A 13,407-nucleotide genomic window follows, 5' to 3' on the forward strand; every position below is an offset into this window, starting at 1 on the left:
GATACTGTTTTCTGGTGAGTACATTTTTATTGTTATCTTGTTCTAGGACAAATAGCGGTAATTACCAAAATCAACATTGAGATGAAAATTCCCAACGCAATCAACAAGCACGCGATGTTCAACAATGTCTTCCTTCTTTGTTTCTAGGTGTACCTGAAGTTCAGCGAGCTAGACAAGCTGAACAAACACCTCAGGCGCATCGAGGAGCAAGCCATCCTTATTCAAAAGCATGTGCGAGGTTTCCAGGCGCGCAGCCGCTACCGGAAGTTACGTCACCAGCGTCGTGAGGACGAACTAGCGAAGAAGAAAGTGATAGAAGAGATGACGCTGGAGGCGCTGAAACACCGCAACAACGATCACATCTTCAACGAAAACCTCAAGCAGGCCTACACCAAAGACAACGATGACAACCAGGTAAATTTACCCGCTTGTAATTTTCAGCGTATATTTTTTTTCTGAATATGTGTTAATTTTTTTGCCTTTTTGGTGTGTTTGCTTGCGCTTAGATGTTATTAAATTCCTACCTTTTCTTTCGTTTTCTTGTACACAATGTCCGTACCGTCTTTCTTGGCATTGATTATGAGTTATATAGAAAGGATGATGCCTTGATGATGATGACGACCATGTCAATGATGACGATGATGCTATTAATGATAATGGTTATGATGATATTGATAGTTGATTGTTACTTCTTTAAGATATTTTTTTTTATTTGCAAGAAACAGAGAACTCTTGAGCTTTTTACTTTCCATTGCGACATTTCCACAGAGTCTACTGACCCATTATTTTGATCTGTTCTGAGTTTGTTGGGAGTTGTTCATTATATATAAAAAAAAAATTAAAAAATTTGGGGGGGAGGTGCATGTTCTGATGACGTCATCGAAATTAAACTAGTTGTAAACACGTTTTTTGGGGGGTTGATCACGTTATGTCACGTTACTGGTAATTCTAAGAATAACCAATGTCATGTGCTTATTTTATATTCTGTCATATGCAGTAATCGTATCGTGTTTATATCTCTGGATTTTTGACAACCGTTGTTTTTTAGCATAAGATGTGGTTAGTTTGTGTGTCCATTTTATTTCCTTTCGTCCAGTGTCCTCTGATGTCTGTCAATGATTCGTGTCAATGGTATCCGTAGGTCTGATCATATGATATCCACTATTATAGAAAGAAAGTCAAGAAAATCAAACAACTCATTGATCATGAAACAAGAGAGGGGAACTTCTACAGCTGTACAATTCACAACGTAATTAGCGTGTTTACTTTTCTGGCTGGCTATATTACAGTATTTTTGATCCGAAGCTCAAATACAGACAGTAACGGGGAACGGTTGAGCTTGAACGGAAAGCAGCCAATCCCACGGGGTCCAGCTATGTGGGTTTTTCTCCACGCGACCTGGGTCAAACCCTTTTTGACTTCCTTGCAAAAAGCATGGGTCATTTCCGGGGAGAAATGATGTATAGCGTTTGCTCAGAGGTATTTCCGTATGGTTTTTCTTCAAAGCCGCCAAATCCCCCAGAGTAGCCCATAAGAAAACTGGGGATCCGTGTAGAGTTTTGTTCAACGGTAGACTCCAGAAGAAGGGGGGACTCGGTTCGTTAGCGAAACGAGGTCAGAGCTTGCGCTGCCCAATCCCTGGTCTGAGCTGTGGGCAAAGAAGGGCCTAATTCCTGCTTTGCTGCCTTCACACCTTGAGGGTGTGTCAGAGAGCAAAAGACACAGAACGGGAACACGGAGACGGCTGTGTGGGAGGGAGGAGGGATGGGGGAAAAGGATGGGAGGGTGACAAAGGCTGGGGGGAAAAGCCCGACAGACCGAGGGTGACTGGACCAGAGACTGTAGAGTACACTCTCACTGGACTTGCTACCTGCGTACAAAACGGGGTCCAAACTCTTCACAGAACCATAGGTGCTCCGCCTTACTTCTCCAGGGCGTATTATGCTTCAAGTGCTGAGATAGACAGGAGGATAAGGCGCAGCGGAGCACACAAAAGTGCAGATTCACAGAAACAGGGAAATGAAAGAGAGAGAGAGAAAAAGACAGACAGACAGACAAAGGCTGAGAGAGAGAGAGGAGGAGGAGAGACGGGCAGAGACAGACAGACAGACAGACAGACAGACAGAGGAAGGGAGAGGGGGAGAGAACGGATTGCGATGTCCAATGTCCAGACAGCTGATACCAGAAACGATCGGGGGAGTGAGGGTGGAAGACAGAAACTGGTTTTCCTGGAAGAAAAAGGGAGGGATTAGAGTAAAAACAATGAAGAAATCGTGAGGGTAAAGGGAACATGTAGGCGTTCTTTTCAAGAGGTTAAACAACCATTTTAAAGAACCCCCTGTATATATTAAATTCAACTGGATTGTTATTATGCAAATGGTATGACATCGAAAAAACCACTATTGTGCTTCATGCAACTTCGATCATTCCGGCTGTAGAAAAACTGCAGCCTTATTTCTCAATGAAAATTAACAATACGGTTTTACTCTGGCTCTGCTATATTGGTTTAAACAGTTTTTTATTCAGTTGCATAAATACAAAGCCGTAATTGAAAGTTGTAATTAAGGGAGCACAACAAGATAAACTTATAAATGTGCTCTTAGAAACAAACGAGTAATGTGGCGGACAATATTGTAAATGCATGATATTTAAACAAATGAAAACAAGAACAACAACAACGATAACTGCTATATTGCCAAGTATTACTAAATACAGCACGGCTCAGTTAATAGAAAAAACCCTTAAGTTTTCTCACGCTGCCATTATTATCGCTGGAATGGATTAACAACTTGTTTAGACTATAAACGTCTTCAAAACGTGTTTATATTCATTTCTTTTTACACGCGGAGAGAGCAGTCTTATTGGAGTTTTTTTGGTTTAAGTTAAATGAATTTTACATTGGCCTGTTTCAAGTGCAAAACCTCAACAAGAAAACATTAGTCTTTAACCCCGATAGAGAAATGAAACTGAACTGAGTGTCAATGCCCTGAAAGATGTCAGCAGGCCGTTTTGTGTTGAAGAAGAAGACACAAAAAAAGAAGAAAACATGAAAGAAAAAGAAGAAGAAAAACAAGAATGAGATTCATTCGTCCACATTCTATGAGCCACAAGACATTGATGACAAAACCGTCATACATTTTGTTCGTCGATTTCAAGCTCGCGTTCGGTGCAGACACCAAACTTGCACTTGAGTCGCGATTGTTCATATTGTGTGAGAAGCAAAGCTGCCCATGACAGGGGCTTGTTGCATCTTCCTCGAGGCTTTGCACGTGTCTTCTACATTTTATCCCGGTGCATGTCTGGCATGAGCGTTTGCCATGGCTAGAATATGGGAAGATGGTATGGCTAGAATATGGGAAGATGGTATGGCTAGAATATGGCTGGATCAGGGAGGGGTCACACTTTTTGGACACTTCTCACATTGTTTAAAGACGGTGCATGGAAAACACAACACAGAGAGCCCTGGTGCTAGAATGCTTCGCCTTTTAGATGCAGAAGAACAAAACAAGTCTTGGCGGTCTTTACATTGCACTTGCATTGTCTCATTTAAGTTGTGAGAACGCCCAGAATGGCAATGTGTAGGTCCCCTGGCAATAGGGACGGTCTGGAACCCCTGGAGCACTGTGATCAGGAAGGGTATACAACGCCGTGTGAAAGTGTTTTCGGATGCCCCTGTATTTACCCTTGCAAAGGCTGACTGTAATTGTATTCGGAAATTGCAGACCCGAACGAATTGTGACAGTAAGCTTAGACTTTTAGGGATGAGAGCGTGTCAGTGAGCATGGATACAGTATCTGACATAGCACCTGGCCTTGCTGCGGTCAGTGTCGGGGCTGTGAGACTGACCAACACGACGAGGGGGTTGCCCCCCCCCCTCCCCCGCCACACACACACACACCTTGTCTCGAACACAGCCTTCTCTGTCTCCGGGACCAGGTTCGGCCTCCTGGGAATGCTTTCTTTGAACCCTTTCACTCCCGGCACTGCCCCCCTCATCTCCCCTCTCTCCCCCCCTCTCCCGCTCTCTCTCTCTCTCTCTTCGCCCCCCCCCCCCCATCTCTCTCTCTTTCTCTCTCTCTCTTTCTTTCTCTCTTTCTCTCTCTCTCCTCTCTCTCTAATTCTCTGGCCAGTTTGTACCTGAGGCAGCAAGAGCAATTGATGGTATAGATGGAGAGGAGGGGGCTTTGGCTTTTTTCGTAGACATCTCACCGAGTGAGGCTGGAAGAGGAGGTAGGATATGCGTTTGCAAGAGACAGAGAAGTGTGGGGGGGGGGGTCAGGATTGTTGGAGGAAACAGGAGGGGGGTGGGGAAGGAGAGACAGGGAGAGGGGAGTGTTTGTCATTGTTTCGTATGTTCCGTTCCGACAGGGGGCAGGATTAGCCGCAGAAGAAAAAAGCCAGTAGCGCGTTAACCAATATTGGTACTCAAACACCCCCCTCCGTCCGCTCGCCACGAGAACCAGAAGGAGGGTCGGGCAGCACAAAAAAAGGCACAAAGAGGGGGACAAGAAAAAGAAAGCGAGCGGAGAAGGAGTGTTAGGGAGAAAGGAGCGTTGTGATTGGTCGACAAGAGGGCTGATCCGCCACAGCGTGCTTTGCCAAACACAACAAGAATGTTTCAACTGTTCGATACTCCCCTCCTCTGCGCATGCGCCCACTGGCGTGTCTGCGAGGAGACGACAAAGTTTCTTTTAGGCTTAGCAGGCAGCTTAGGACCCCGGGGCCCAGTCGCGCTCTTACGTAATATTTGCTTAGATGGCCGCCGTTGGCCGCAGTCGGACCCTCGCCACAGACGGCGTCCAGCAGCAGTCCTAGTCACCCCCGTCCTGCCCAGCAAGCGGAGCACTGGACTCCTCGCTCCGTCCCCCGTGCTGCGAGAATAGCCGCTAGTGCTGCAGATACCAAAGAGCCTCTCTTTGCTGATACTGAGAGTGAAGTGGTTGACTGCTGGCCCAGTCGTGATCTCACTGTTGCCCTTTTCTTCTTTTCTTCGTCTGTTCTCCTACGGGCTACAACATGTAACCGCCGTGGACAATTTGTACCCTCGGGAACAAAGTAATGACCCTTTTCTTTTTCGTTGTGAACTTTTCTTGTAAGTGAAACACATTTCTGGAGCCAAGTGATGAGGGATTATTTATCATTTTACAGTGCACTTTATATTTTAGAATAAAGTAATGGGCACTTTCTTTTTCTTTTCGTTTTTTGTTTGACATTTTTGTACAAATAACATGAAAATGAAATGGGCAATGTCTTTATAGTTGCGAATTGTTTTTTCTTTAGACAATTAGGTCATCTTTTCCAAGGGATAGACACAAAAGTGTGAGCGTCAAATTTTGAATTGCTGACTGCATTTGATTTTGTATATACTGCGGCGTCCATTGGTCGCAGTTGAAAATTGTTCAATTGATTTTATGGCAGGAAAGGTAGATCATTTATTTTGCAAATCTAAGTGAAATTAGCGGTGTAAAGTAATCCCGTTTTCTCCCTAAAAGCTTGTCTTATGTTGTTGTACGTAGCAGTAAATTAAGCGTGTGTTTGTCATAAGAAGGGAGCAGTCCAGTTGTATCCATTGCTTATTTCGTTACTGTATTCTTCTGTTCGTGAGAAGTGTATTCTTGGAGAACAGAATAGGACGAGCTAAGAGCTTGGGATGTAAGTTTGCAAAATGGATGCTCTTACTTGTGTAGTTAACATCCCAAACAAAACTCAATGCGTACAATGCCGAATAAGGTGAAATGCATTTTTTCTGTTTAACGTATGTTCGTCTTTTGGGCTTTGATATCATTTGTTTCAGGACCGCAACAAGTTACTATTTTCGCTCGTCTTTCAAATGTTAAATAAGTCCTCAAAAGCTGTTCGGAAGCATCGATTCTGGTTCGTTACACTTCTTCCGTTCAGCTTATTGTTTTCTTCCTAGCGAAGAAGCACAAGCCAATATGTAAACGACAGTTCTTACAACACTTAAAGTTCTGGCGGAGTGTAGATGTCGCTTCGTTTGATGAGTAGGAGGAAAGGGCGCAGTCTTTGGCAGTGGGCCAAATGATGCCTCGGGGCCCTGGATGCGTAGTTGTGCTAAAGCTGACTTTAACCCCTGGACCTGTGACCAGTAGGCTGCTTGCTGGCGTCTTGGGGCGTCCTGCTTCCTGTTCTTTGTGTTCCGCAATTACGCGGTGGGAATACGCTGAATTAGGAAACGAGACAGAAACAAATGCGCATCCCTGCTGTACGCAGGCCAGTCGGGAGAAGATACTGTGTTCTATAAATGCGTTCCGTAAGCATCATGTTCTGAGGATGTATTGTGTGTCACAACTGTGTCTTGTCAGTGTCTGAATGTCATTACTAATTATTGCAAATGGTTGATCGAGATTTGTTCTGGAAAGTTCATTCCCAAAGTGAAAGCCTTTTTGACGTCAAGTTAGTATGTCCCAAGATTGGATATTTGTTACGGTACAATTGCGAAGATCCGTCTAACAAATAATTGCGAAAATAACAAACATCGCACAAGACTATTATGCGCATTGGTTTAAAAGCTGACGCTAATTTTCTCGACATGAGAAAGAAATGTTTCCGTGAAAAGTGGCTGTAAAAAAAAGGCACAGAGCAGATACAGTTAATGCGCGAAAACTAGCGATTTTTATTTTTTTACAAAAACAAAAACCGTTCGGTTGAGAGAAAAATATTGTAATAATTCAACATTGCCAGACTGTGTTTTCAGCAAGGAGGATTATTAAGATGTTAATTCAATGGTTGACGGTGGTATGTGTGTCTGTGTGCAGCTTGTGAAAAACCTGACCACGCCCCACTCCCCCCTGACCGGAGTAGTGCCAGAGAAGAATGACGTCAGGCGTTCTGCTATGAGCGCTCCCGTAGACAGGTGAGTCTGACGTCAGCATAGCTAGCTGGCTATCTTTCAATAGTCTTGCCTAGACCACTAACCTAGCAAGCTGTTTATTCTTAAGCCTTCTTATCTAGACTACTGACGTAAACCACCTACACTGCAAGCTGTCTGTTTCTCAACGATTCTTGGATATGTACCAGTGAATCTGCCTTCGACTTCGTAAATGTCTTGTGTTCAGACGACCTCGAATGACAATGTCTAATCAAGTGAGCTATCTAATTGTACAGGTAAGTTTGTTATCAACTAGGTAGATGTCTGTTCTCAAATCGTCTTGTCTAGAGCGTTGCCGTGAACCGTTTACCTAGCGTAGCCTCGGATTTGATTGACAATATACAATCAAGGAAGTTTTCACATAGTTTAGGTGATTTGGTCATCAGGGTTGCTAACTATCTATCGTGAAATCGTCTTGTCTGGACATCTAACATTTACCTAGCCTATCCTCGGACCTGGTATTCAGAGGACATTCCGATGAAGTAGGCTATCTATTTCCGTAGGATAGATGATCAAGCCAGTAAGCCATTTATTTGTGTAGGTGAGCTGATCCATCAATCTAGAAAACTTGTCAGTCCTCCAGATAGACACCATGGAGACGCACAAGTCAATTTGCCTCCGACCCAGTAATATCTAGTGTTCAGACGATGTTGGTTGATACTTTGTAATAACGGTATCTACGATAATGTTACAGTTGACTTTGTCACCTATAGAGCAAGTTTTCTATTGTTAAACCTCGTATTTGCCATTTGCGTAGCATCCCTCGGTAATATAACAGCTGGCCATGCTCAAACACGGAAGCTGTATAGTTTTAGAAATTCATGTGATTAGCCCACTCTTACAAATGTTGGATGATAAAAATCAGCTTTTTGTCAGGCATTATTCATTTTCATATTTCTTAGACACAGCTGCTTAAATTCTGTACTGTGGCAATCATTAAAAGCAAATTCGATCGCAATTGGATATTAAGAAAACAAATAATGTTACACTTGTTTTAATGCAATGCTAAAATAAATATGTAAATGGTACATACCTAGGTTTCAATTTTTGATTTGCCGACGAGCATTTGCACATAATGCTAATGAATAAAAAGAATGTTTGTGGCATGACATCCAAATATTTATATGTCAGATTATCTCAGAGTGGTATAAACTGGTTTGAACCAGAATTGACTTGATTTGATTTAGAAATTCCACAGTTTGTCTCGTTATTACTTGACATTTATACAATGGGTCATTCGTGTGTCTATTTCGACTGCATATGCAATGTTTTCTTACAAATTGAAATTACAGAAACTTAAGAACGAAAGGAAAATAATGTTGTGCTGCATCTAGTGGTTAAAAAACGACAACTGCACATCTGATGCGTCTGTTTTGCTTGGATGGCATGAAGTAGGGATTCCAAGAAATACGATGATATGTAATTACGTACCTCCATGTTCCATTACTCGATAGATCTCTTTGTCGTTGCCATTAGTTTCATTTCCAACAAGAGTCAACGTGAGCTGCTAAATCTTGTCATAACGTCAAAATCAATCTTTGGACAGGGATTTATTCATGATATTTATTTTGCGTGAACACGTGTTCATCTACCTAGTAATATGCATGACTGCCAGCAAAAATAATTAACCCAAAAAGTGATTATTCGGGATGTTTGTCTGTTGTAATTGCTGTAAACATATTGTTTTATTCTTGTATTGATTATGACGTACAAAAGAAGACATAAGACTTTATTTCAATGATGTTCAGCACACCAAAAAAAGGTACTGTAAACAGTCTGCGTAAGGTGACAGGTAGGACGTGGTAACTGGAACTGGTCAGTGCAATACGCTCACCGGTAGGATTTCCCTTACCTGAACAATAATTATTATAAAGTTTAGATCAAACGACGATTGACAGTTGCGGACATCACCTTGGACAGAGGTTAAGAAACGTGGTATCGTAGTATATGTCTTATCCGATATGATATAAACTCACGCTATGGAACAGCCGAGAGCCCTCGGGGAAAAAATGGCGATAGGACATTGCAGTCACATCGCTCTTTCAGTGTACCCGAGACAATAATTATGGGTACATGCAATCGCCTGGATATTCAAGGCTTACACATTTAGAAAGGTTGATATTGTGTTATATCATGCATGTATATATTCTGGTATATCCTATACCCGAGACAATATGGATACATGAAGTCGCCTTGATATTCAAGGCTTACAAAATCGGAAAGGTAGATAATGTTTTATATTGCTATTTCATATCTTACATGGATTTCCATTGGTCAATTGGGCAAAACTGAGCTCAGTGCAAAAGTGATATCGACGACATTTCCGTCGATATCAGTTTTGATATCGACGACCTCTTTATTGCTTCCCCACTTCAAAAACAAAAACACCTAAATTTAAAAACAAACAAATATATATGAAAATATAATTATCCCAGAATTTAGTTGAGCAAGTGACTAAAGACTTTTTGAAAGGATAGACATTTTAAAATACTGAAAAGTACAAGAAAAGAGTGAACAAAAAGAAATAATAATCAGAGGGAGGGATATGGAACAGCCAAAACTGAGACAAATACTTTTGTAATTTCTTTACAGTAAATACAAAATGTCCAGAGAATTAGCAATATATCTAACATTGACTGACTGTGTGATGATATCTTCTGCTATTGGTCTGTTTCGACAGTGATATCAAAATCTCGACCTCCGGTCTCGATTTTGATATCACTGTCTCAACAGACCATAGCAGAAGATATCATCACACAGTCCGTCAATATTGGGTAATATTAGACATGTATATATTTTCAAATATCTGTATTTTGTTTTGTGTCCACTCAGGTACGGGCCAAGCGACGGCACGCGGTCCCTGGCCAGCGATGATGACCACAGACCACAGAGACGTAGGCGAAAGCGACACCGCAGACCTTCCCAGAAATCCAACACAACTACGTCAGAGTCAACTACCACCACCAACGTCACTAACATCTCCAGTCAGCCCATTATCCAAGACAAGTAGGTGTTACTTTGCCAGTTACGCCTGTCGTTACTTATTTGTGTTTCTTGTTACTGGGCTCTCCGTGTGTAATAGTACATGTATTGCATATTATAATCTCACTCTTAGTGTGTAATATATAATGCATTGCATATATTATATTCTCACTCTCAGTGTGCAATATATAATGCATTGCATATATTATATTCTCACTCTCAGTGTGCAATAGTACATGTATTGCATATTATATTCTCACTCTTAGTGTGTAATATATAATGCATTGCATATATTATATTCTCACTCTCAGTGTGCAATATATAATGCATTGCATATATTATATTCTCACTCTCAGTGTGCAATAGTACATGTATTGCATATTATATTCTCACTCTTAGTGTGCAATATATAATGCATTGCATATATTATATTCTCACTCTCAGTGTGCAATATATAATGCATTGCATATATTATATTCTCACTCTTAGTGTGCAATAGTACATGTATTGCATATTATATTCTCACTCTTAGTGTGCAATATATAATGCATTGCATATATTATATTCTCACTCTTTGTGTGTAATAGTAAAGACATTGCATATATCATATTCTCACTCTCAGTGTGTAATAATAAATGCATTGCACATTATACTCTCCTTTTCTTGGTCTTGGGATACAGTTTAGTCAGTCATTATTTTGTATATACTCTTCGTCGAAAGAAACGAGGCAGCTGTTTTGATTTTTTTATCGATTTGTACGAAGGGATTTTTTTTCGTGAATTCGATTTTCGGGGGCGTTTGCCATGCATGTTACTTTGCAGACATAACCTAATGTAAGATCAAGCGTTTTTCTGCATACGAAAGAAGAATAGATAATCTTTTTAAGATTATAATTGGTTACAACATAAACAGCCTGATAACAAAGATCTACACCCAAACTCGCTGACCAAGTTTCTTTTGATGGGAGGTATAATTGCAGACGTAGAATGTAAAATGTACATTTTGTTTGAATAATATAACGTCCTCTATAACATTGTTTCTTTCATCTTGTTGCTTTCATGTCTCTTCGCAGTTTTAATTAAGTATGTGGCTTAACTTGTGGAGTATTAACTCATGTCAGGTGTGACTAAAAGTGTGCAGTTTTATCTTGCTTTTGTTCTGTTTTGTCGTGTTTTTGTTTGTCGTGATCGGTCTTCTTTGAGTTTTTTTATTTGTTTAGCCGAATTAGATTTTAGGTCAAGGAAAATCATGGCATTTCTTCCTGCTATATATATCAGTAAAAGAAGCCGTCAGAATAGCATCTTATTTCATTAGTGGTCAATGTATGCAGTATGCAAATGCAAATGTGAGGTGTGCTTAAGATCTAAACGAATAGGCTACAGGCCGAGACATCGTTCAAAATGCGAGTAAATACGAGGGGTTTGGCAAGGAAACAGATAGTATTGTTGTAAGGCAGTTCAAATACTCAATGACCTACTTAGCTACTGTTAACCCAGTGTATCATCATGTAGATTTGGGGTCAAAGGGTCACACGAGCTGCGTTGATAAGAAACAAAAAATGGATAATTAATACGTTAGGACTCAGATGCGTTGCTCCTTTGTGCTTGCTTGGGAGTGTAGAAAAAGGTGCCAATAACTCTCGCTAAAGCTCGACGTTCACGAAATAAGCCCAGGCATAAAAAAATAATTGCAATCGTGCAAATAACTCTCACTAAAGCTCGACGTTCACGAAATAAGCCCAGGCATAAAACATTAATTGCAATCGTGCAAATAACTCTCGCTAAAGCTCGACGTTCACGAAATAAGCCCAGGCATAAAAAATGAATTGCAATCGTGCGAAATAACAGAACAGTTTAGCATCATCAGAAAAAGTTATGTCAGGAGCATGCATTTTAGACGCTACGAAAGCAGTATGTCCTGGAATCCCTAACGGGTTTCAAACTTTTTCGGCGATTCATTGAAAGACATGAAGACTGTTTTTGTATTGTGGTTCGACGCTGACCTGCTTTGGGTAAAAGTGAGCTAGTTCATTTGACACGTAGCACTAGAGGTCAGTGAGGACAGTCAACAAAACAAAACCAAAAACACACACAACGAGAAGCACATAGCTTTGCACGATACACATATCTGTAATCAGGAGAAAAAAAAGAACGAAATAGAAAAAATACTCTATGAAATAAATATTTAACCAGGACATGTATACGGCTGCGTCAATTACACAGCAGCCATTTATCTTAACCACTAGACGTAACATCATGAGAAAGGAAACAAACTTGAATCGGTTCCGAACAGCCAAATAGATTGAAGGGACGGGAAAAACCAACAATAAACCAACAATAAACCAACAATAAACCAACTAGCGAAAAATCACCCCAGCAACCAAAGTGGAATGTTTGAAACACGTGATTCAAACTTAATTGTGTGAGGACACGACAGAATGACGTTTAGAGACGCACACATCAGAGCACGTCATTAAACAGATGCTGTTTCAACAATGGCGGCAATCAGCGGAGAAAAGCAAATTAGCACAGACAGTGGAGAGGATACACGGGGGGATGGGATCACGTTGCGAGGTGTCACCGCAGGACAATGTCCCTCCGCGATCGATCACTTCTGGGGAAGACGGCCATTTTGAGAGAATGACGTCACACAGCGAAGGGCCTATCTTGGCTCGCAGTGTACAGCTCAAACAATAAGAATCAGAAGTAAGAATCTGAACGCCTCAGTACTGTTTTTCTTTTTCTTTTTAATGCAATTTGTATTTATGACCCAATCATGACATTTGACATAGATCTCTACAGTCATTGCTGTACTTGATTTTTAAAGGATAAAGATTTCAGGCTTGGCCGAATCTTCAAGCTTATCCTTAACAGCATTATACAACGTGTAAATGAAAAGGTACATATCAAAACAAATAAGTAGAGAGAAGCCTATGTGAATAAGCTAGAGCAACTCGTGGTACGTGAAATAGGAAAGAGAAGATACTCAAAGATACAGATCAAAGAAACGTACACATATGAAAGAATTGACACTTTTACAAACAATCAAGTGGAGACACCTTACCCGTATCTGAAAGGAATCGCATGATTATAAGAGTTCGACAGAAGTACGAATGTGTGAGGTAAAGAGGCAGAAAATGTAGGTAAGCAAGATGAACGATGGAGAAACAATGGGCAGCCGGTGGTTGCAAAAGTGGGAAACAGAAGATATATGAAGAGAATCAGAAAACGTATTGACTGGACATGTTAGAAATGCACGCATATGAAATAGGCAATACGAAAGGGGCGTAAAGCCATCAGAGCAGAAAATAACAGCATGGAACCAGATATTTTATTTCGCGTCGGAATATGGTCTTCTGCACACAACAAATTTAATTCTAAAGGGTTGTGACAGAGAGTTAAAAAGACATGGGTGCAAGACTGCTATTAGAGGGGGTGGTTTAAGAGGGACAGCAGAGAGACAACGGGGAAGCACTCTGAGTGTATTTTCACATTCTATAGTGTGCACGGTAAATGTTTTAGCTAATCCCCTCTAAC

The 13,407-nt window shown here is 41.0% G+C and overlaps 1 protein-coding gene across 1 annotated transcript in view; it reads left to right on the forward strand.

Annotated features, from left to right (window-relative positions):
* Positions 1-13,407, forward strand: part of LOC138946549 (chitin synthase chs-2-like) — a gene marked incomplete in the record, with an annotated part of 102,352 nt that overhangs the window by 55,352 nt on the left and 33,593 nt on the right. The window contains 3 exon segments of the mRNA XM_070317993.1: positions 148-414; positions 6,777-6,874; positions 9,722-9,895. Of these exon segments, the coding sequence (XP_070174094.1) occupies positions 148-414; positions 6,777-6,874; positions 9,722-9,895 (539 nt within the window).

This window comes from Littorina saxatilis, linkage group LG1 (genome assembly GCF_037325665.1).
Source record: "Littorina saxatilis isolate snail1 linkage group LG1, US_GU_Lsax_2.0, whole genome shotgun sequence".
Taxonomy (NCBI): Eukaryota; Metazoa; Mollusca; class Gastropoda; order Littorinimorpha; family Littorinidae; genus Littorina; species Littorina saxatilis.